The 22,868-nt window shown below is 36.4% G+C and overlaps 1 protein-coding gene across 3 annotated transcripts in view; it reads right to left on the bottom strand.

Moving 5' to 3' along the window:
• The window catches only part of PPFIA2 (PTPRF interacting protein alpha 2), a 462,329-nt gene that overhangs the window by 22,119 nt on the left and 417,342 nt on the right, over positions 1–22,868 (bottom strand). For 2 of the 3 annotated variants that reach the window (XM_058568715.1, XM_058568714.1), the window contains exons 22-24: positions 16,929–17,010; positions 13,054–13,254; positions 1,071–1,264 (exon numbers count right to left, since the gene is read on the bottom strand). In XM_058568715.1, the coding sequence (XP_058424698.1) occupies positions 1,071–1,264; positions 13,054–13,254; positions 16,929–17,010 (477 nt within the window). Of the gene's footprint in view, positions 1–1,070; positions 1,265–3,435; positions 3,466–4,954; positions 5,018–13,053; positions 13,255–16,928; positions 17,011–22,868 lie in introns of all 3 variants that reach the window. The other variant, XM_058568716.1, reaches the window with a different exon arrangement.

Here is a 22,868-nt window from a genome sequence, read left to right as displayed (position 1 = left end):
TAAATATGCTCTGTCAAGCCATTAACCAAAACTGAGATTTTTGTGTCCACTATAAATCACATCTTTTTTCACCTGAACTGCTTTTAAATCATAGACTCCCCATCCAGCATTTTAATGGTCTTTAAAAACTGTTGTTATATTTATCTCAACTGAATTTAATCCAACAGTGTCAACAACTGTATTAAGACTCAAAAGATCTCCATAAGTTGAATCGAAGAGCCCCAATTATTATCTCTTTATCCTAAATTTATGTCATCAACATATCTGATTTTTATAACATTTTCACTTCAGTCACTAGTTAAATATTAGACAGGATGTGACCAAATAGTTTCCCAAGCCAAAATTATCTAGATTTATATTTATAATTTATCATTATAATCAACTATATACAAAACAATCATAATTCAACTGACAATTTCTCATATAACCTACAAAGATATCATGCTACAACATAAAATTTATGACATGGTATTATAATAAGCCTTTTTTACCCCCTAGATGGTAAACAACTGGAAAAAAGAGGTTGTATTTTATTCACTTGTATCCTTACAGCTGTCTCATAACCCATTCAGTATTTTTCTGAAAATCAACACACAAGTAAGCAAAAGCACTAGAAGATTTATACAAAATCAAAAAAGACAAAAATGTTCTTCAGAAAATTCCTTCTCAAAATTTTTTTCTAGTCTATCCCTAAATTATATAATTTATAACCACATATATTTATAGATTTGAAACTGACAATTTTATTCTTAATAAATAATTTTCTAATATAAAAACAGACACAGATAGAAATCACAAACATGGAATTTCCTAAAGATATGGGGGAAAAAGATTTACACTGTATGAGACTTTTGTACGTGTATAGTTCTGTAAACTTTGGGCACATAATATGCACACAGCTCTACTTTAGATAGTCCTTGCAATTTGCTGCATGAAAATAGGTTGCCAAGTAGATGTACACAAATGTTTCAAATAGCACATATTCTCTATTTCCTAAACGTCTCCTTTTTTTCTAGTAATATATACATCATTTGTTGTTTCACTTTAATTACTCTTTGGAAGAAACCTACCGATGGAAACTATCCACCATTTTTAAATGGACACGGAGATCTTTTTTTGTTAGGTGATCTAACATTCTTGCATCTACCAGGCATTCCATAAAATAGCTTCTGTATTGAGGTAACCCCAGGCTGGGAAGCCATTCATTTCCAATCCACTCGTGGTTCATATCTCCATATGCCAGGGTCTGTAGAAAAACCGGACACTAGAATTGTTTTATAGCAGTCAAGTTTCTTAGCCAATAAAATGAGATGGTAATTGGAGGGTATTACCTATGATTTTAACTGATATTTAATTATTGTGATGTATGGAAACAAAGCAGAAATAATATTTAGCCTCTAAGTACTTGATTTACTTCGGTATGAAATGGAACTCTGGGTATATGTATCAAGGTACTTTCCTATAGGAAACAATTGTATTCACTTTGTATTCTCAAAAGGAAATTACATTTTATCCAAACATGTATTTTAAAAAGAAATCAGAATTCATAGTATAATACAAATGCTGAGCCTAGAGTCTCTCTTTGTATGAATAGTTTAATTTAATTAACTAATTAATTAATTAATTTTTTGTGAGGAAGATTAGCCCTGAGCTAACACCTGTTGCCAATCCTCTTTTTGCTGAGGAAGATTGGCCCTGGGCTAACATCCATGCCCATCTTCCTCTACTTTATGTGGGATGCCACCACAGCATGGCTTGACGAGCGCTACGTCGGTCTGCGCCTGGGATCCGAACCTGTGAACCCCGGGCCGCCAGAAGCGGAGCACGCAAACTTAAGCACTTCACCACCGGGCTGGCCCCTAATTTAATTTATTTTTATCCATCAGCTACTACTCGACCACTTCCTTCATTTCAACGCCAAATCTTGATGTGAAATGTAATGGCAAATCTTGATGTGAAAATAGAAACCTCAGTAAACAAATAGAGAAAGGAGTAAGACAGAATGCTGACAATGTGGACATTGTTGTTATCCAATAAAGCATGCAGGCAGTATTCCACTAAAGATCAATGGAAAGAACCAGTCTTTTCTAGAAATCAATCAATATAGACTCTATTCTTAAAGAAGCAGAGCATGATTTAAAAGCTGAGACAATCTAATTCTTTGTTATAGCAATATGAACTTACCTTACCAAACACTGTTCAGACAGCCAAAACTGAAACCTAAATCAACCATCACCTCTAAACCAATTTTTCAAAAGGACTATTACTCTTCATGAATTTTGTAAAGAGTATAAATAGACAGTGTTTTCTACTTAGTTCTTTATCATACGACAAATTCACAATTGTAATTATAACATGTATTTCTAGTGAAAATCTAGGTGCTTCCCTTCTTTTGTGTGTTCTTAAAAATGATAAAATTCTTACCAAAGTCAAAACCTAATGCTAACATAATTTACTGAATGTTTCATTATAGGTCCTAGTAATAACTACCAAAGTTTTCTGTAGTGTAAAAGGTTTGAATTACATTGAATTTAACACATTTATTCTTTCAGTTATACAACATGTAGAAATGTTGAAACAATGCACAGCTTCCTTGCAAACATATAACCTCGTTCAAGGCACAGAGGCTTCTCTCGTATTGCCATCTCAATACACGGGAGTGACCTCTGACTTACAGTCCCAATGCTGACACATGTCCTTCCAACCCCAATCTTCACACTCTTTCCATTATACTTTAAAAGATAAGTGATTCCAAATAAGTTTTTTTTTTTTTTTTTTTTTTTTTTACGAGGGAGATCAGCCCTGACCTAACATCTGTGCTAATCCTCCTCTTTTTGCTGAGGAAGACCGGCTCTGAACTAACATCTATTGCCAATCCTCCTCCTTTTTTTTCTTCCCCAAAGCCTCAGTAGATAGTTGTAGGTCATAGGTGCACATCCTTCTAGTTGCTGTATGTGGGACGCGGCCTCAGCATGGCCGGAGAAGCAGTGTGTCAGTGCGCGCCCGGGATCCGAACCCGGGCCGCCAGCAGCAGAGCGCGTGCACTTGACCGCTAAGCCACCGGGCCGGCCCAACCAAATAAGTTTTTTTTTTTTTTATCCTCCCCTCCGCTTATATCCAACTTGAATGATTCCTGACTAAATATATTCAGGGCCGATTTCAGAGAAATTTAAGTTATGGTTCATTCTTTTGAAGAAGAAAGGAAATTACCCTTTCAAAAGAGGCCAGGTATAATATGATAATCATCTTCTTTGCAAAATATGGTGATTTAAACAGACATATATAGTATTAAATGTAATAAATTTAAATATACATATTAGCCTAATCTTAAACTTTTAAGTGGAGATTTATAATACTATGACATACAACAGCTTGTTACTTTATATCCTCAAAGCCTGCTAAATAACATTGTCTTAAAACACATGAATATCCTACCTGGGCCCAGCTTCCTTCCTCAGATTCTTTCTGTGTTAGCAGCAAGGAATGATTAATAAAGCAGATAAACATAAATTAATCTTAAATGAGTACAGAAAATTTTTTCTAGCAGAAGCAAAATTGTTATTGAAAATGTTAATTATGACACAGGCAGATAAATACACAGATTCTTAGATCCACAGTAATCAATTTAGCAGTTCAAGGGCAACTCCACAGTTTCTAATTAATTCTAATTAAATTCACACACATATGACATGGGATTCTCATGATACATTTGATCTGGTTATTCCAAATCTTTTTTAATTCTTAAAAGGGTGTAATTTTCCAAATGTAATGAGTTATAATAAAAATTTCTGATTATGTATATACAAATATACAATACACAAATGTAAATAAATATATATACACACAATGGAAAAATCTTATATAAAGTAAAATTAAAGAAAAAAAATAATTATATTCCTCTAACAAAGATTTCAACAATAGCCAATAACAAACAAAACTAAACAAGACAAAAGCCAAACACAAAAAACTAAACTAGAAATGTAATTAGTACATGACATTGGCATTTTTATCCATCATAAACTTCTAGATAATCAATTTTTCATATACGAATAAAACTGAAAGGACAGTAAATTATAAAGAAGTTGCTGAGAATAAAATGCCCAACATTTTTACTTTACATGAAAAGACGACTATATATAATATTATAATTTTTTTTGTGAGGAAGATCAGCCCTGAGCTAACATCGATGCCAATCCTCCTCTTTTCTCCTGCGGAAGATTAGCCCTGGGCTAACATCTGTGCCCATCTTCCTCTACTTTATATGGGATGCTGCCACAGCATGGCTTGACAAGCGGTGCGACCGTGCGTGCCCAGGATCCGAGCCTGCGAAACCCGGGCCGCCAGAGCGGAGCGTGCGCACTTAACCGCTATGCCACAGGGCTGGCCCCATATAATATTATATTGTTAAGAGCTGACAATTATAATCTCAGTCACCAAGAAGTTCTGTAAACACGTGCTTTTTTTTTTTTGATCAAGTTCTGTACCTGAGATGGTAAAGCACAAGAAGTTAGATGATTGTATTAAAAATAAGTATTCAATCTAAACTTTTCTATTACAAGTTTAATATGGTTTGGTAACATGTATTACCTGTGAATATGCCCAACACTAAGTGAAATTTGTTACCAAAAATTTCCAATGTTGCAAAATGCATAAATAATAATAATTTAATAAATTTTATTAAATTCTTGATTATTGTCTGCATATTACAAACTCTTATGATATTAACCACATTATGACAATCTAGCACTGCTTCATTTAAAAATGTCCAAGTGCAATAAAATAAAACTATAGTAAAATACGTCAATACTATGTTAATAAAAAATGTCAGTTATCATTGCATATCACTGTGTAAACATATCCCATTACTCAGATCTATCACAAACAAAATAGCTTTTTCATCCAAATAGTAGCAAAATAACTTTTCTTCATGTTCAACCAAGCTGTAAAGACTAACCGTTTTTGCTGGAGCCGCAAGGTTTTCCATTTCTTCATGGGTCACCCAAACGTTGCCTGAAGGCTAGGGAGGAGGCCCAGAGGGAGGCGGTGGGATCCACGGGAGGGAAGCAGTGGTAAAGAAGAAAGGCAGCGCCACTGTAAGTTAACGGCACCACAGCAACACGACAGCGCTCCTGCCTCTACAGCATGCACGAGACAGCATTGCTGGTTTGCTCATAGCTCCCTTTTTCTTCTACTTAAAAAGATTAAATAGAAAGAGGCATGCTGTGAAGCTCATGTGGGATAGATTTAAAATGATATTTCTGTGGTTATTAATCAGGAAAAAGGTTTAATCAAAATTTGCATTTCCAAGGTATGTGGCTATTGGCTCCATTTTTTATAATCATGGAGAAGTGATTAAATTTGATCTGTAGAAGAATGCATTTTTTTTCTTCAGAAAACAAAGGCACATGTACTTTGTTCTGTTTTTACCAATATTTCATTCACAAAATTTTGATTCTTCAATGTCCTTAGAAAGAGAAAATTGGTTGTCAATACCAATATCAGCTTTTCCCAAATTTTTTCCTTTTACGGTTCAGCAAATATGTTGTTTCCCTGTATTCTTATAGATGAAAAGGAAGTGAAATGCTATGTTTTATTTAATAAAAAGTATTTTTTCCAGCCTCACTAAATACTGTCAGAAATTACCGTAGGTTTCCTAATTCTTCAGCAGCATCCTATTCCAGTATAGAGAAGAACAAGAAATAAAAGGAAATTTTCCCTCTAGCAGGCACTATTCTATAATGAAGTCTCATTTGCTTTCTTTTTTTTTTTTAAAGATTTTATTTATTTTATTTTTTCCCCCCAAAGCCCCAGTAGATAGTTGTATGTCATAGCTGCACATCCTTCCAGTTGCTGCATGTGGGACTCAGCCTCAGGATGGACGGAGAAGTGGTGCCTCGATGCGCACCCAGGATCCGAACCCGGGCCACCAGCATCGCAGCGCACGCACTTAACCACCAAGCCACAGGGCCGGCCCCTCATTTGCTTTCTAAATAAAATACCTCATGATATTTGTTCTATACATTGAATAATGCGCAACTTCTAAACCAAAGTCCACTTAGTAACATATAGATCAGGCATATCGTTGATGGTAATGGCCACTGGGAACCACTTCCCATCAAATTCCACCATTTCACTGGAAAATCTCTACGAACATTGCAAGCTTGTCCAAGTACATCAATCCTATATTTACAAAAGAATTTACAACCGATGTCTTGCTTGTTACTTGCTTTGGAAGGGGTCTAGTTTTAAAGAAGTGAAAGTAGTGAAGTTGATACCCCAAGACAAGTCACCACCATAATTCTTTCTGGCCTTTTCTACTGTTCACATAGCGCCATGTTTGACTTTTCCTCTATTATAAATAACACAATTTAATATAATTTAAGAAGTAACTACATATAAACTAAATTGATGAATATAATTTGATGTAAGAGAAATCTCATATACAGGAGAATTACTCATATGTATAGTTGAGTAACAAAAGGGAGTTTAGAAGTAAATATTCATAGTTATGAGTAATTCACATAGGCATAAAAATCCCCAAGGATAGGCATCATATATATGAATAGAATTCTCATTCTCCTACTGTTTTGGAATTTAAAGTATATCTGAATTTTTTCATATAAGACAAAACTGTGCACACCTGTAAAATATATTTAGAATTCAGGAGACTTCCATGTCATTAAAAGCTTCTCTCCTCTACTCCCATCTTCTGGGAATGGTGCTCATTATAAACAGAAAGTTGCATATGAATATATGAATCATTAAACCATTTTGGAAAGCAAAAGAAATTGCTGTTTTTGACTTTATGAGGAGTGTACTATGCTAAAAAGGACTTTACAGTCATCCATCACTTTACACCCAGTGATCACAGTGCTTTGCCTGAGTGGCTGTACCGTTTGTTCAAAGTGAGCTTCAGTGATGGCTACCTGAGAGGAAATTCATCTAAGCTAGTCTTATTTTACAATGATTTCTGTAGCCTCTACTTTGATAGTGAATCCACATAATGATCTCCCTCCTTCTATAAGAAACTTGACCAGTATTATCTCAGACTGGAATACACACATGTAATCTCTTTCACAGACTGTCTTCAATTGTGTATTTGCCAGTCTATCACCATCATCTGGGATAGGCAAAAGTGATGGAAGCTATGGTTTCATCTGTATCTTTACGTGCAAAATGAGTACAAGTCTGGAGCAATTTTCTAAAGTATGGCTGGCCAACTTACCTAATTTTTATGTTAGTTGTTCACCTTCCATCTGCAGTTTTACTTGTGAGGAACACTTCCTGCTCTAGAATCTTTTGAAGTAACCCATAAAATAGCTTCTATACAACCCAATCAATTACATGTTAGTCGAGGTTTTAACAAGTTTATCTTATAAGCAAGCTCACATGTAGTAAAGTCAATTATTCAGACTTCTTTCTTTTCACCACCAGTTTAAGGGATGGATGACTTAGATGAAAGTCATCTAAGTCATAAAGTGGTGATTTAGAACATGAGAGTTTCAGTGAAGAGCATATCTCAGAGAATGGAGAGAGGTTTTGAGCAACCAAAGGACGTAAGGACACTGGTGCCTTGGGTCCGAGGGTAAAGAGAGTGCAAAAAGTAGATTGGAAAAGCATATAGGACAAGCATCACATGATCTGAGAGCCACTGAAAATCACCTACTCACTGCCTTCGGCAGTGCATGTTGCCATCCCTGGTATGTGAGCTGGAGAAGGCAAACAGTAGTCATTTTTTGTGGATGATACCATCTAAGAGATGATTTCTAAAATTTTGAACTATCTGGAAATTTACCAACTTATCATCAAGAGGCTTGAGTTCTGGCAGGGCCACTTCTCAGTAACTACCCTAGGACATTTCCTAAATTTCTCTAAATTTTAGATCCTATATCTAGTGAGTGGACTAAAACTACATACTTCATGCTAGAAAGAATACTGAAAAGTTTAAATTATGATATAATATACTGTGCTATAGAGCTGGGACTAGGATGAGGCAAGTGAGGTGCCAAGGGGGCTGAAATTAAGGAAAAGCGGTCCCTTTCAGGGTCCTGCAAGTGCAAGGTCGGCCCCTGAGAGTGAGCGCCTCCTCACATCTGTGTTTGCGGGGCCTCGCCTCGTCTCGCCTTAGGCCAGACGCAGCAGAATAATTAGACGGTATTTGCGAATGAAAACTAGCAGGAAAATTCCTAAAGGATGGTAAGGATTAAAACACTTACCTAATTAAATCATTCAGGAGAGAGTCATGACATAAAAATAAATATGAAAATGAGTTTAAGGAATAACTCATAAAATTAATTAGGGGAAAATAATTAATCGTCTTGCTGTCAGAAATAGAAAACAGGTAAAGCAGCCAGACCCCAGAGTGATCCTAAGCCTTACCCAGCGGGGAGCAACTTCCCTTACCACCTAGGTCGTTGCGAAGCAGTTTTTACTTTATAATTGAATTACAAAGTAAATTGACTTGAAATTTACTTTTCACATTCAAAATGGCCTAGATCCACATTTCTCCGTTGTCTGAATTTATGTTTCTCGTTATGAGAAATATTTCTCGTTATAATAAGACAAGTATTTACACAATTATACCTCACTCTATTTGCACTAAAGGTTGAGGCTCTGAGGTCGGTAATAACGAAAAGGGAAACCAAAGCAGACTACAAGAACGCTGTAAAAAAGAAGAAAAACTGGCAGAGTGTGGGAGGCAGGAGAGCGTCCTTGTTAGGAGCACGGACTCTGGGGCAAAACCACACGGGAGTGTGACCTTAGACAAGTCACTTCACTTCTGTGCATGTCAGTTTTTCCCATCGGTAAAGCAGATATAATAAAAGTACCTATCTTACAGTGTTGCAAGGCTTAAATGAATTATAACATGTAACGTACTTAAAACAGGGCCTGACACTTCCTAAATACTCCCCTGATGGTGGCTATTACTACAATTTCATCAGAAATTTTGTTAAGCAATCTCTACCCAAGCAAATCTCTAGTTTAATAAATGCTATTTCCCCAGTAACCGTGCTGACTGATGTCTATCGTATGCCTTACATTGCTCTCAAATTTGCTGAATTACATGTTCCCAAGTCTATTTATTTCTACTGCACTATTTTTTAATTAGGCAATTTAACTAAATATTACATGAAACAAAAAGTAAAAGAAATTTGGCTCAAGTATGAACACAAAGTTAAATTATTTGGAAAGACCAGATAAAGGCAACCCTTAAAACACACTGTCAGTGAGATACAACTTTGTCAAAGTCTGGGGAAGAAATTGTAAATGTCCAGGAGGAGGATTCTGCACTCAGATAGCTTTCTGAGTATCTCCAAGTTATCACTTTAAAAAGAAACTCAAACTAGAAAAATTAAAGAAGTTTTATAGATGAGGTTTACCAAAGAAAAATCATGGGAAACTCCAGGCCCTGGAGTTATACTCAAAGAAAAGTCTTGGGTATTTCATCTAAATTTGCAAGTGCCTGAACATTTACATATTTTTACTTAAGATAAAATATTTAAGGAATGTACTTATTCTTTAAGATATCCCTCTTTAACCAAATATTTAAATTAACTGATACCTCCATCCCTATTCTTTAGGTAAGAGGCCTTCTACAGTAACAGTAGTTTAGTAAGAAGAAACAGAAAGCTGGAAGATCAGGGCTGGCCCTCCTTTTGGTGGGTAGTCCAGCCCATTTCATCTAGACAGGGAAGGAGGCAGAATCAGACAGAAGGTCTGTTCAGGGAGAAAAAAAAAAGCCTAAATGCCTTGTCTTTTTTTCTTGAGAACTTGAGTGAATGAACAAGATACACCTGACTTAGGAACCCAAACCCCAAACTCAACATACAGAAAAACTTGTATCATTGGAACTAATTGCAGTGTTCTGGGAAACATGATAACATTTCCTTTTTTAAAAAAAAAAAACCTGCTTTTGTATTTTCAAAGTGTGAATCCTAGTATATAATTTTAGGTGATGACTTCAGGATGTTTTAATCTTCACTTTAGGTAGTGGATTCATTACTAGAAATTTACATTTTTTTTTTTTGCAAAGCAAATCATATTTGAAATATGCTAAAAATGAGTTAATACCTCCATGTAGATGGAGTAAAAAAAGAAAAAGCACTCAGTAGATTATTTTTAAAGCAAATAAACATAATTTATCTCTTACGTAATTGCATCAATATATGGCAAAAGGCATATATCCTCTGTGAATAAAGAGCTTTTATACATTAGTAAATATATGAATACTCCTATAATGCTATAGAAAAATGGGAAAGGTTATGAATACGTAATTTATTTAAATACTAAATCAATAAGCATATGAAAAAAATTAACTTTACTAGTAGTTTTAAAAATGTAACTTTAAGCAATGTGATAATCAGTGTTGACAACAGGGAAGGGAAAAGGCTACACGATGCAATTTGGCAATTAAGATTTAAAAGTAGTAAGAATATAAATGCCCTATACACAAATATTGCTATGGAAATAACCACAGTTTATTCAACAATATAACTATACACATATCCACTACAGTATTGTAAATGAAATGAAAATTGTTAAATAAGCAAATGTCCAATATTAGGGATTTGGTTAAATAAATTATAATATTTCCATGAAGGAAGTAATGCAGCAATTAAAAATGATATTACAATTGCATGTTTAAATAAAATGAGAAAAATGTTCATGCTCTATTACTAAATTTTAAAAGTACAAAATAATATATTACATGATATAATCTTTATAAGAAGATAAAGGAAATAGACTAGAAAGGTCTCTATCAAAAATTTAATAATGAAAAAAATTATTAATTTTTAATAATTAACAATATATTACCTCTCTTTCAAAATGTTAATTCTTTTTTGAAAGCTTATTCAACCAGAAATGATTTTTCCTTCCTTGAATTCCACAGCACTTGGCTTCTATCTCACATTCAGGAGTTATATCTCCTACTAAACCTAGTGGTGAACACATCTTACTTCCCTTACTATAGTCTCCCTCTCTGAAGTCAGGGCATCCATATCTCATATCCTCTGTCATGGTGGATAGAGTGATTTGTACAATCACCATTTTTAAGATGAATATTTACTATCTACAATTTGCCAGGCACTGAGTTAAGGCCTGGGGACTATGGAAAACCTGATAATATCCTTGCTTGTCCTCGTGTGGGATAAAACAAGAAGAGAAAAGTATAAAATGGTTTTTATAAGTTTACAGAATGGTAACAAAGAGTGGAAGCAGACCCAGACTTTGGGGCTTTGTAGAGGAAGGACATTCAGGAATCATTAGGTGAAGGATGAATTGGCAAAGGATGGTGACCCCTGGAGTGGAAGAATTTCTAGGCAGAGGAAAGAGCAACTGAAAAGGCTCATAATCAACCAAGAGGATACAAGTTTAGGAAATGAAAGTAGTTCCGTGCTGTTGGAATCCTGACCTGAAGAAATAAAGCCTTTGAGGGGAACTGAGACGAGATCATGAAGTCTCAGAAGCTCTCTTCACATTTGACTGTTCTTGAAACAACTGAGTATACGCTTACCTTTAATAGTTTGTGATTTAAGTTCCTTCTTTTTTTTGATCATTTTTTTGACATTTTTCTAAAAATGTCAGTTTAGATATTTTTAGAAAAATAGTTCTTAATTATTCTATTTTCTATTAAGAAATGGATTAGAATACTAAATAGAAATAATAAAGTCTATTCTTTTTTCAATTTGAAGTTGGGACTTCAAATGCTCTTAATTTTGAAAGATTAGGAATTTTAAATATTTTTGTTTGCATTTGCTCTCGGGAGGAGAATATTGATATAAACCTGTCATGATACTTCTCTCTCAGTGGGACATTATTCAGGAAACTCGTCATCAGATCTGAATTCCGTTTACAGTAACTATTTTAACGGCTTGTTCAGTTTTTATTTTAAACATATTCTGAGTTATTTTTTAGCTTCAGTAATACTTCAGCTATAGTACGCAACATTTATATACATTTTTAGATGTTATACATAAGAGTTTGTTAAATTATACTTTTTTTCCTACATGTTATTTAGGAAGAATTTAAAACGGAATTATACAAGAAAGATAAAAGTTCTTTTAAATTTCACCTTGTATTTCTGGCACTAGAATCTAGTATACTGGGAAGGAATATAAGGGTAGATACAATGAAAATGAAACAGATTCTCTAAAACTGTTTAAGACAGTTAGAATGTATAGACATTCTTGTATAGACAGTTGTCTATACAACGTATAGACAGTTAACTGTATAGAAAATTATACTTAAGTTAGTTTTGTGCCTGAAACCTGTGATAAAGTAATATCACTTTTCTATCTTTTGCCCATTACTCAAATTTACCTCATTCTTTCCTATTTTATTATTCTGAATAAGACATGGGACCAGAGAAATCCAGTTAACATCAGAAATCATATCCTTTAGCAGTACAAGCTATAATTCAGAAATGGACTAAAGAAAGAATGAATATTATTTGGGAGTTTTTCTTAGTGTTTCAATTTGTCATCTGGTATGCCTTTTAAAAGACATTTTGTTCTTTCCTAATATTAGAACAGGGGAAAAATTACTAGAGGAATAGGGATTTATAAATGAGAATCAAACAAATTTTGAAGGAAGGTATTTCACTTGGCATTTATAAAACATCAAATATCTGTGTACTTTCATAATTATGAAAACTGTTTTAAGAAGCAGTGAGTTAAGCATTGCATCTTCAGAAAGCACTAATGCCTACAGCTCATCTCCTGAGATGTTGGATTACATTAAAAGGAAAAAAAAGGAACATCCTGAAAAAGAGTAAAGTTGAGGTCATGTTGCTTGGAAGGAAAATCAAAACTGTATCTAGAGTCTAGCTCAAAAGTCTATGTTGGTTGCAGCCTTTCAAGTCTCATAGAAATCACAGCTCCTCAATTGAAAACCTATTAAAAGTAGTAACAAGGTTAATGAAGAGCAAGCTAAATTTCTTTAGAATAATTCATGCTGGCATTGAAATATGTGCTGTCACAATTTCACCCGTGGACTTAGAGATTCTGCTGTCTGCCCAGCACCTGGGGAAGGAAGGAGCACAAATTGACTCACAGTTCTGGATGTTGGAGGAGCTGAAGGACTTGTTAGGGAAACCATCTCCTGGATTGCTAATCGGAGCTTTAAGCGATGCAGAGGATTGCTGATCCCAATTTCTCTCTGAATCTCAGTGTCTGATAAAGCAGACATGATGGCACCACTCTTCACGTTGGCTCGGCAGGCTGCCACGTACCAAGCAGGCATTCCCAACCAGAGCTGTTCAATGGGAAGAAAAAATACATACACAGATTATAATAATAGTTAACATTTTAGCATCTTTTATGTGCTAGGCATTATTTTAAGTACCTTACATGTATGAACTCATTTATTGCCACGATCCCATGAGATAGATGCTATTATTATTTTCCCCAGAGGAGATAGAGGCACAAAGACATTAAGTAATTTATTCAAAAATACCAGCTAAGCAGTGACGGAAATAAAGATTTGAAATTGAGTCTCCAGAGTCTGAAATTTAACAACTAATTTATATTATTAGGGATAAAAATAATAGCTGCACGGCACCAAATCCCGCCCTGGGACAAGAAGAACAGCTACGATCCGAATTTGGTAAAGGCTCAGTCAACATTTGTTTAATTAGTGACTTCAATTTATAATTCTCCTTTGGAATTCTGAGTGCAGAGAAATTCTGTCACGGAAAGAGACAGCTCTGCCACCTGCAGCCATGAGATTTTCATCAAAGGCGGAGTGTAGCTAAGCCACATTGCCAATCTACCTACCTACACTGTGTGACAGTGGTGTGAACTTAATTAGATGCTATATATGAATATACTTTTGGGGGAATGAAATGATGTGCTAATGGAAGAGACTGAAGTTATAAACATCTGGAAAACTTCGGCTAAAGAGAATAACAAAATGAATAATGCATTAGAAATTAGGGATTCTGATTTTCCAACTTTGCTGTGAGGCTCTGGAAAGACAACTGAATCACTAGACCCGTGAGCACAGAACAGTGTCTGGCACACGTCTTAAGCACTGGGTAAATGCCAACTCACACGCATTGTGCTGTAGCACCTGAATTAAATAGACTTAAGAAAGGAATATTCTCTCCATTTTCCCCCATCATTAGCTGTGAGGAAGAAGCAGGGCACACGGAAATGAGCAATTTAAACCTTGTTCTTTAAATTTTCTTTGTCGATATGAATAGATTGAGCAAAAGGAGAGAGACATTGAGAGTAAGGGAGAGAGTAAGAGAAAGAAAAACGATAAATCATCAGAATACAATGCCAAGAGCTCTGGACCAAGAATCAGAAGGCCTGGGCTCTAATTCCTTCCCTGTCATTGGTGAGCCATGGAACTCCTCTAAATGTCAGCTTTATTTTGCTCATTTGTAAAAGGAAGCGATCCAGCTTTATTGTTTCTAAGGAATTGTGTTAGGCAGTTTCTAAGAGGGCTCTCAATGATCTCCACCTTCTGATATCCCTGCCCTGTGCAGTCCTCTTCCTCTGAGTTTGGGCTGGACCCGGTGACTTATTTTAACAAATGATAGACTATGATACAAGTGATGGGATGTCACTTTCCAGATTAGGTTACAAAAAGACTGTGGCTTCATTCCTGCTAGTCCTCTCCCCCTCTCTCCTCTCTAAGCTCTCGCTATGGGGAAAGCCAGCCGCCATGTTGTGAGTAGCCTGTGAAGATGCGCACATGTCAAGGAACAGATGTTTCTGGACAATAGCTAGCAAGGAACTTCATTATGACTGTGATCTACACAAGTCAGCTTGGAAGTGGATTCTCCCCAGGTCAAGCCTTGAGATGACTACCGCCCTGGCTGGCACCTTGCTTGCAGTCTTGTGAGAGACTTTGAATAGAGGCAGTAGCTAAGCCATGTCCAGATTCCTGAGCCACAGAAGCCATGGGAAAAATAAATGTTAAGTTTGGGGATAATTTGTTACATGGTAATAGATAACTAATACAGATATCCTTTTATTTTAAAAATTCTGCCATATTAAAAGGTTACTTGCCTCTATAGGGGAAAAAGTCAAACAAACAAAAAGCCAAACCTTTCAGTCCATGTGGCGTGGGCTGTGACCAAGACAAGAGAGAGAGGAGATCTAAGAACAGTGCCTGACTGAAGAGTTTATACTATTTTCCAGCAGGTTAGGCACAAGTAATTCACCTTACCTTGACAGACATGATTAGATATGATGGAAGATGGGACTTGATGTCTTACTTTATAAACTTAAGTTGTTCAAAATAACTAAACATCTAAAAATACCTTCATTGGGCCCTAATGATTTTCCACCTCCTCTCCTCTAAGATGCTTGGATTTCCACACTGGTAACATTACTCAAATGCTTGCCTATACATTGTTACCACTGTCATCCCTGATTAGACTTTTAAAAAGTTTTTGAAGTGGATAAACGGTGTGTGAAGCATCAGACTTACTTCTACTCATCACTCATAGCAGGCTTTGTGCTCAAGGAGGCGCTAAAGGAGGTGGACGTTAAGAGCTCTCGTTCATTGGACCACCCGCTCATCCATCTTGTTTATTCCTTCTTATAATTTGAGTCACTTTAGGAAGCACATTAGGAGCAATTTCTGTGTGCTCAGGAGAGGTTTAATTAGCACAAACTTCACCGCCTGTCATTTCCTGGCCCCTGAATGTCAGTAAATCTGTTTTTTTAAATGAAGGATTTGTTCATCACTTGCCAAAATAGCAGCTAACACTGTCAAACTCTGGCTCATTTGATTAGAGTGAAACTGAACAAAGAACTACCATCAGTTTTGAGGGCTGCTTTCTTAAACATTGTGTCTTATAATTGATTTTTAAAATACAGTAGTTTTAAAGACATGTTTGGAAGAAGCAGCTCTGATCACTAACAAGCTAAAAATTCCCTGACTGGTAGGAGAGAATAAAGTAAAGCAAGACACAGGCTTCTTTCATTCAGTCCAAGATAAACGTAAAGCATGTTTTTATATTTATATATATAAAAGACTATATTTTAAACTAAAATGGGTTTTACTTTTCCTTATTGATTAATTTGTTAGCTCCAGATATGATATGATAATGAAGGGGGTGATTTTATAATCCCTAACCATTTAAAACAATGGGTTCTAATTGCCTCTGCGAGGCAAGAAAGCCTGTCTTATTCTTTGCCCTGACATTGGCATATCCTAGCAGGCAACATTAGGAAACTGAATGGAAGGGGCAGTGAACACTACCGATAATTGGTATGAAGGTGTCCTTTGTGGTCAAGTATGTATTTCCTTCACTGTCCCAGTCGGCTCCTGCCCCCCTCCACCCTGCTCAGGTATTACTTTTCTAGACCCCTGTGTTGTGCAGGAAGTGCCGAATGTAGTTCTTGTTTCATTAAAACATTCGGTTTAGACACAGAAGAGAACATGGGGATACATCTTCTCTTGCTTCATTCCAAGTGTCTAAACCTAGATGGCCTCTAGGCTTTAGAGAATTAGGTTCAGGAATTATACTATAAGCACAGGAATGGTACTCTATGCAATTAGGTGGCAGTAATATCTTGGATAACACAGAGTGTTAACTATGGAGATGGTTCTCCTCTGTAACCTGCTGATGAGGAAGGACCCTGGACTGACGGACTGGGATAGATGTTTTCTTGTAACAACAGAAATGTGGTTCAATAATTATTTCTTTTCTGACTCTAGACATGAAAAGGGTGGAATTTAGAGAAACTTTCTTTTATCCTATCGGGTGTTTCCTTCTGCCACAATCATAAGCAAGCATCAGAGTAAAATCAAAATACTCATGGGTACCCCAAAGAAGCAAATACTCCCTTTATGAGCTATTTTGGGCAACTGGAAAGCTATGACTTCAGGAACTTGTCTTCACTTGTCTCTAAAAAAACTATCAAATTAGTAGTGATTGATTTAAGGGCCTTCTGGTTTAATTCTCTTACCTCTAGCCATGCGACCACAGTGGGCCCATCCCATTGAGCAAAAGGTAATCCCTTTCTCCGAGCTTCTTCTAGAAGTTCATGCCTGAAGTATATAGCAAAGGTTATTAGTCAGGTAATATGAAAAAGATGGCTGTGATTATTTTTAATGACAATATTTAAAACAAATTAATCCTTTACAAGCTTTTGATGAGATAATACAGGATAACAGAATTCCTTCTTCCTTTGAGTAATACATGCAAATTACCCATTGATTTTATTAGGAGTGAGACATTGACATCTAAAAATAATTTTCCCCAACATTTGTTCACTAAAATTCAAACATTAAATGTTAATGGACTAAGAAACTGAATTATATCATCAGCAAATATCTTATCCCTTTGACAAGAAAATGACCCACATACGCATATTCAAGATTATATTATGGGATCTAAAGTGTGGCGCCTTCTGTCTGCCTTACTCGCTGCTTCTTACTATTTCAGTGGTAGAGAAAATGCCTATATATAGAGACAGAAGATAAATTTGGTCATTTTAGCCCCATTCAAGTGACGTGCTTGATTTTTGTATACTTTCTGGGCCCAGGAACCTATCATAGGAGTTATCTCTTCATCTAGACTACAAAATTACTTCTCATTTGAGGAGAAATTGACTTTCATCACCACAAAGTAATGTAAGGTGTGAAATTCAATAAGTACAATAATAAAATAAAATAATATAATAATAAATAATAATAAAATAATAAAATAATAAAATAAAATAAAATAATAAAATAATAAAAATAAGTGTACTTATTTTCATTATAATCACTACTGTTTGTAATGAAAGTGAAACACCTCAATGACAACAAATGATTGTTTCTGATAAAAAAAATGTTTAGAGCCTTGACAAATTCATCTTTAATCATTGTCCCTATTACTGATCTATTTACAAAACCAATTTGAGATCATTCATTATTGACATAGCAAGTATGACATAGCAAGTGTTTTCATTGAAATTCAAATTGATATACGCCTGGCTAGGACTATACTGGAAAATATATTCTCTGTTCCTTAGTATGCTTTGATCTTACATACAAATGACAAAAATGTAGTATATTAATTGCTTTATTTGGATGTGTATCTTTCATGCTTAGGAATCTATCATTAAGATCATATATGAACTCCCGCATGAAGCATTTGATGATTTCCTACTATCAATTAATTAATGGCTCATTGTGGTGGACTATACCATGTTAAAATATATGATCAAAAATGTCTTTCAACAGGAGAACTTTCCCAACAAATGCTACCAACAAAAATGCAGTGCAAAAGAGAAGAAGGCCAAACAAAAAACCTGAAGTTATAGCAATTGAAGAGACATGTAAATTAACTGCTGTTTATTTGAGGGGATAGCAAGGAAAGCTTGGGAAAGTTCTGCAGGTAAGCTATTCAACACCTGGAAAAGTGAACAGCAACACTGCTGCCCTGGATCCAAAGTGAAAACTAGAGAGGCTTCCTCACTGGACTTGCTCTATCATCACCCATTCAGGCTTGCCAATGACATTCCTTCATTGCAAACCACACTCGAATGACCTCGTCTCACTGTGATGTATACATTGATAGAAATGGGCTGAGGGTCAAACAACCAACCATCAGGTACTTACTGAGTACCTGTTGGAGCTGAGCCCTGTGGAAATACAGACATGGACCCAGCTTTCTAGGAGATCCCTGGTTAGATAGAAAATCAAACACATGAAACTCTCTGAAAACAGAGTACAACATGTACACAAATAGATGCACATTCTGAGTGTGAGGATTTTGGAAAAGGAATTAACAGCAATGCAAACAATTGGTGAAGGTTTTGTGGTAACTGAGCTGGCCTTGAAGGGAAGGTAGGAAGGAGGTGAGGACGGAGTTCCAAGCAGCATAAGCAGTAAGAGTGGAGGGGCAGAGGCGGGACTGAGTGTGGAATGTGTGTAAGAAAATTGAGAGCAGGCCTCCATAGAGCTGAAAAGCAATGCTAAGAGTTGTAATGTTATATCCATTAGGGAAAGGAACACTTCCAGTTATGTGACAGGTGAATGGCATTAAAGGGAGAGAAACAAGTATACATTTATAATTGGTTTTTGCTACATTTAGTAAAAAAGCAAGTAAATGTGCACTTAATACCTAGGAAGCATGTAACATTTTCATAAGTAAATTATATGATTTGTACAAAAGCCATTTGTAAAAGTTAGAACATTTTAATTGTGAAACTTCTGACTAATACCCTAATAAAAAATGCACCACACGAGCTGGAGAGAGCCTGTTAAAACTTCAGTCAGCTGATATAACTTCTCTGCCCATAACTCTCTAATTACTCCCTGTCTCACTGAGAATAGAGGACGAAGCAGCTGTCAGGATCCACTCTATCCAGTTTATCACTCTGACTCAACTCACATCTCACCCAGCAACACTGGTCTCCTTGCTGTTTCCTGGAAACACACGAGGCTTCTTTCTGCATCAGAACCTTTGCAACTGCTGTTCCCTCTGTCTGGAATGCTCGTCCCCTCTATCTCCACATGACTTACTCCCTCACTGACTTTAAAGCCTTACTCAAATGTCAGCTTCTCTGAATGTCTCCTCCTCATCCTCCCATAACTCCCACCAGACGTTTCCTATCCCCATTCCTTGCTTTATTTTTCCCATGGCACTTATCTTCTAACACTGAGCGTCATTTACTCCTCAGTCCGTCATTTCCCAATAGAAAATAAGCTCAAGGAAGACCCATGTTTTCACATATTCTCTTCAGAGGTGAATCTGAAGAATCTAGAAAAAGGTCAGGCACAGAAGAGGTGCTCAGTGAGGAGCCGTGAAGGTTGAACGCGGCAGCCAGTGCTTACATTTAGGTGCTTCTTGTTTTAGTAAATTATGTCCCATAATGTATTTTTTTTGGTCCTTTTTCTTTTTTTCTTTAGCTACTTTGTCAGAACAGCACTGATTCCAGACGATTCCAAGAGTTTGATCTCATTTGGGATCCTTGAAGGAATCTGGTTAAGAGGCAATCCAATGTGCTCAAACAGTTGTATTCTCTTTAAGAACAAAAATTTAATACTATAACCATTTGGGAAATCAGTGGTCAATCTGGCCCTTGAAAAAGTTTTCTTTGTTATGTTTCAATCACAAACTCCCATAACATAATAACTTTAGTCAGAGTGTGCAAAGATAATGGAATAAGGGAGCTCAAGTCTAGTGGATTCCGCCCTTTGGTCCACGGCTGGCAGGGCTAACTCCCCGTAGAGGCCATGAGCTGACCCATCTGAAGCTGTGGAGAAACAGGCCAGATCAGAGTGGATGCCCGGCTGTTACACCAGAGCTCCAGACTAGCTTTTCCTTAACCCAAGCGCAGTACCAACTGTGTAAAGAAATGCATTGAAATTCTCAAAGCAATATTACATTTAATTCGTCTCAATTATAAAAAAAAATCTGCACTACACATAATTTATAAGAGACATATATCTGGGCATATTGGCTTAAGAGAGAAGCAATGGTAGAAAAATAAAGCATTATAAAGAAAAATAAAGTATTATGGGCAATACCGTAATAATTGGAAATCACTGAGTTTAATACATGATGATTTGCTAATGGATTACTAAGGGTGCTATTAATTGTATGGGGGCATGCTTGTTCTCATCAGATATTTTGGACCTGAACTGTTCAGGAAATGCTAAATAAAAAAGTGATTTGGCACAAACAGGCATTTTGGATATGCTGGTATTCCCTGTTTGACCAGTCCAAGTGTGGAAAGGGAAAGGTATGCATTCTCTCTGTACTCCAGATTCAACCTTTCCAAAAGTCAAGTGACACCATGGTCACTTTCTCTAGTACAAATTTGAATCTGAAAATTACTGTCTTTCTATTCAGGCTGAAGAAACATTTTTGTTTTTTTTCCCCCAGGCAATCTAATAGTCAATCATCCTTTCCCAGAGGATCACTTATACATCACTTATATACTTATACATCATATAGTTATGGGCACGTATTTTTGTTTTAAGTTTTAGACTAGATTTTAGAGGACATTAGCAGCACTTCCTTTTAGAGGAAGTCTCAGGCACAGGATTGTCATTGCCTGTGGGAAACTTAAAAAAAAAAAAGAAAGACTACCTTACAAATTGTAAGAGAAGGTCATTTTGAATCAGAAAAAATTCTGAGTTGTTGAGTATTTTCGAGAAACACATTCTCATCTCCAATGAAGAATGCTGCCAGATCCTCCAGTGGCCTCAGACTCTCTTGACATGGGTGCCCACGAGTTACTGTACCTTGAAAGCGACACGTTAGGAAGGCCCTCCATGTGAAGTGATGAGCACTCAGGTGTGTGAGTAATTTGCACGTCTGTACATAAACATGCAGAGGGAAGTCCGTGCTTACTATGCCTGATCTGAGGACAAGAACAAAGTATGGGCACCCTACTAATAACTAGACCAAGGGATTTCTAGATAAAGGATGGAGAAAGTCTAAAAAATGTAAATAAATCAAGAGCATTGCCAGGCTTGTAGTTTCTAACTCCGAATCCAGACTCATTTAGACAAGTATGACTTTGCGTCAATGACTCAACCCAAATGGAAATGTCTGGCTCCTCCTTTTTAGGCTTCATGTCTCTCTTCAACTACTGTGATTGTGACCTAGTTGGTGGAGTACGAGGAGAGGAATTCAGCTCTCTCTCTTGACTTTGTAAGTATGTTGCTGCCATGTTAAACAATATCCCGTTGCCTCCCTGTCTTATCTCCCCATTCTTTGTCTTGATTTTCAAGACACAACAAACTACTTCCTCTCTGAAGCCATCCTTCCCTTGCCCTGGAGGCAATATTTATTACTTCCTTTTATAGGCCCCACAGTACTAAGCACTCTTCCCTAGAACGTCTTTAACATTGTATTGAATCAGAGATTTGGTCGGTTTTATTCTTTGTTTGCTAAAGACAAAACCTGGCACATAGTAGGTCTATAAAAAAATCAGATGACCAACTGACTAACAACTTGGTTAGTCCCAGGGCACACAAAGGCCCTGTTCTCATGACTTTATAGTAGGGAGCACAACTTGTAAATCAACAAATTCCATAAAATGTTAAACTCTGAGAAATAAAATTCATTAGTTACTCAAAAAGGTCACAGACTCTGGGGTGGTAAAGTCTCCTCCCCCACATTCTTCCCAATGTGATGGTTCATCTCTGTCAGTGAAAAGAGACTTTATTCGCAGACCATGTCGCCTAGGGTGCTATTTTGGGACTGCCAATTTGTGTAAGACTCTCTAAATACCATACAGTACCATTCCGTCTGTCACTCAGGATGGCCACTCCAGTCACCTTCCATTTAATGTCTGTCAATTTCCCTTCACACTTTCTATTTCATCTTCTTTTACTTTCTATTTTCATTGCCTACTATTTCCTCAGCCTTTTAATTGGTCCTTCTCTCTAGAGTCCATACCCTTCCAATACCCTGCGATGAAAAAAACCTGCCGCTATAGCAGAGCAGGTGATACAGTGGCCTCTAAAGTCAGAATGCTTGGGCTCGATTTCTGGTGCCTCACTTTCTCCGCTGTGCATCCATAGACAAGTCACTTTACCTCTCTGTGCCTCAGTTTCCTCATCTAAGAAATAAAGTTGATAACAGTACCTACCTCAGAGGCTTGATATGAGAGTTAAATGAGGAAATATATGTAATGTGATTATACAGTGACTCACACAAAGGAAACAGCCATTTATCATAGCACTGTCCTTTGGCAAATAACTTGTGCGTGACTATTTCCATCTTTGCAAGTACCATTTTCTAGAGCTGGTAAGTTCTTTCCCTTCTTCTTCAACTGTCAAAATCTTACTGTTTGCCTAAATCATGACCCTTCCTTTTATTTGTGATCATCCTAGTCCATCCTAGTGACTCTTTCATCCTTTAAAATCTGGAAACTTAGAGTGCCAGCATCACTCACAGAGAC

The sequence above is a fragment of the Diceros bicornis genome, chromosome 25 (assembly GCF_020826845.1).
Source record: "Diceros bicornis minor isolate mBicDic1 chromosome 25, mDicBic1.mat.cur, whole genome shotgun sequence".
Lineage (NCBI taxonomy): Eukaryota > Metazoa > Chordata > Mammalia > Perissodactyla > Rhinocerotidae > Diceros > Diceros bicornis.
The sequence above is the reverse complement of the archived record's forward strand: the minus strand, read 5'-3'. Positions and strand labels throughout refer to the sequence as shown.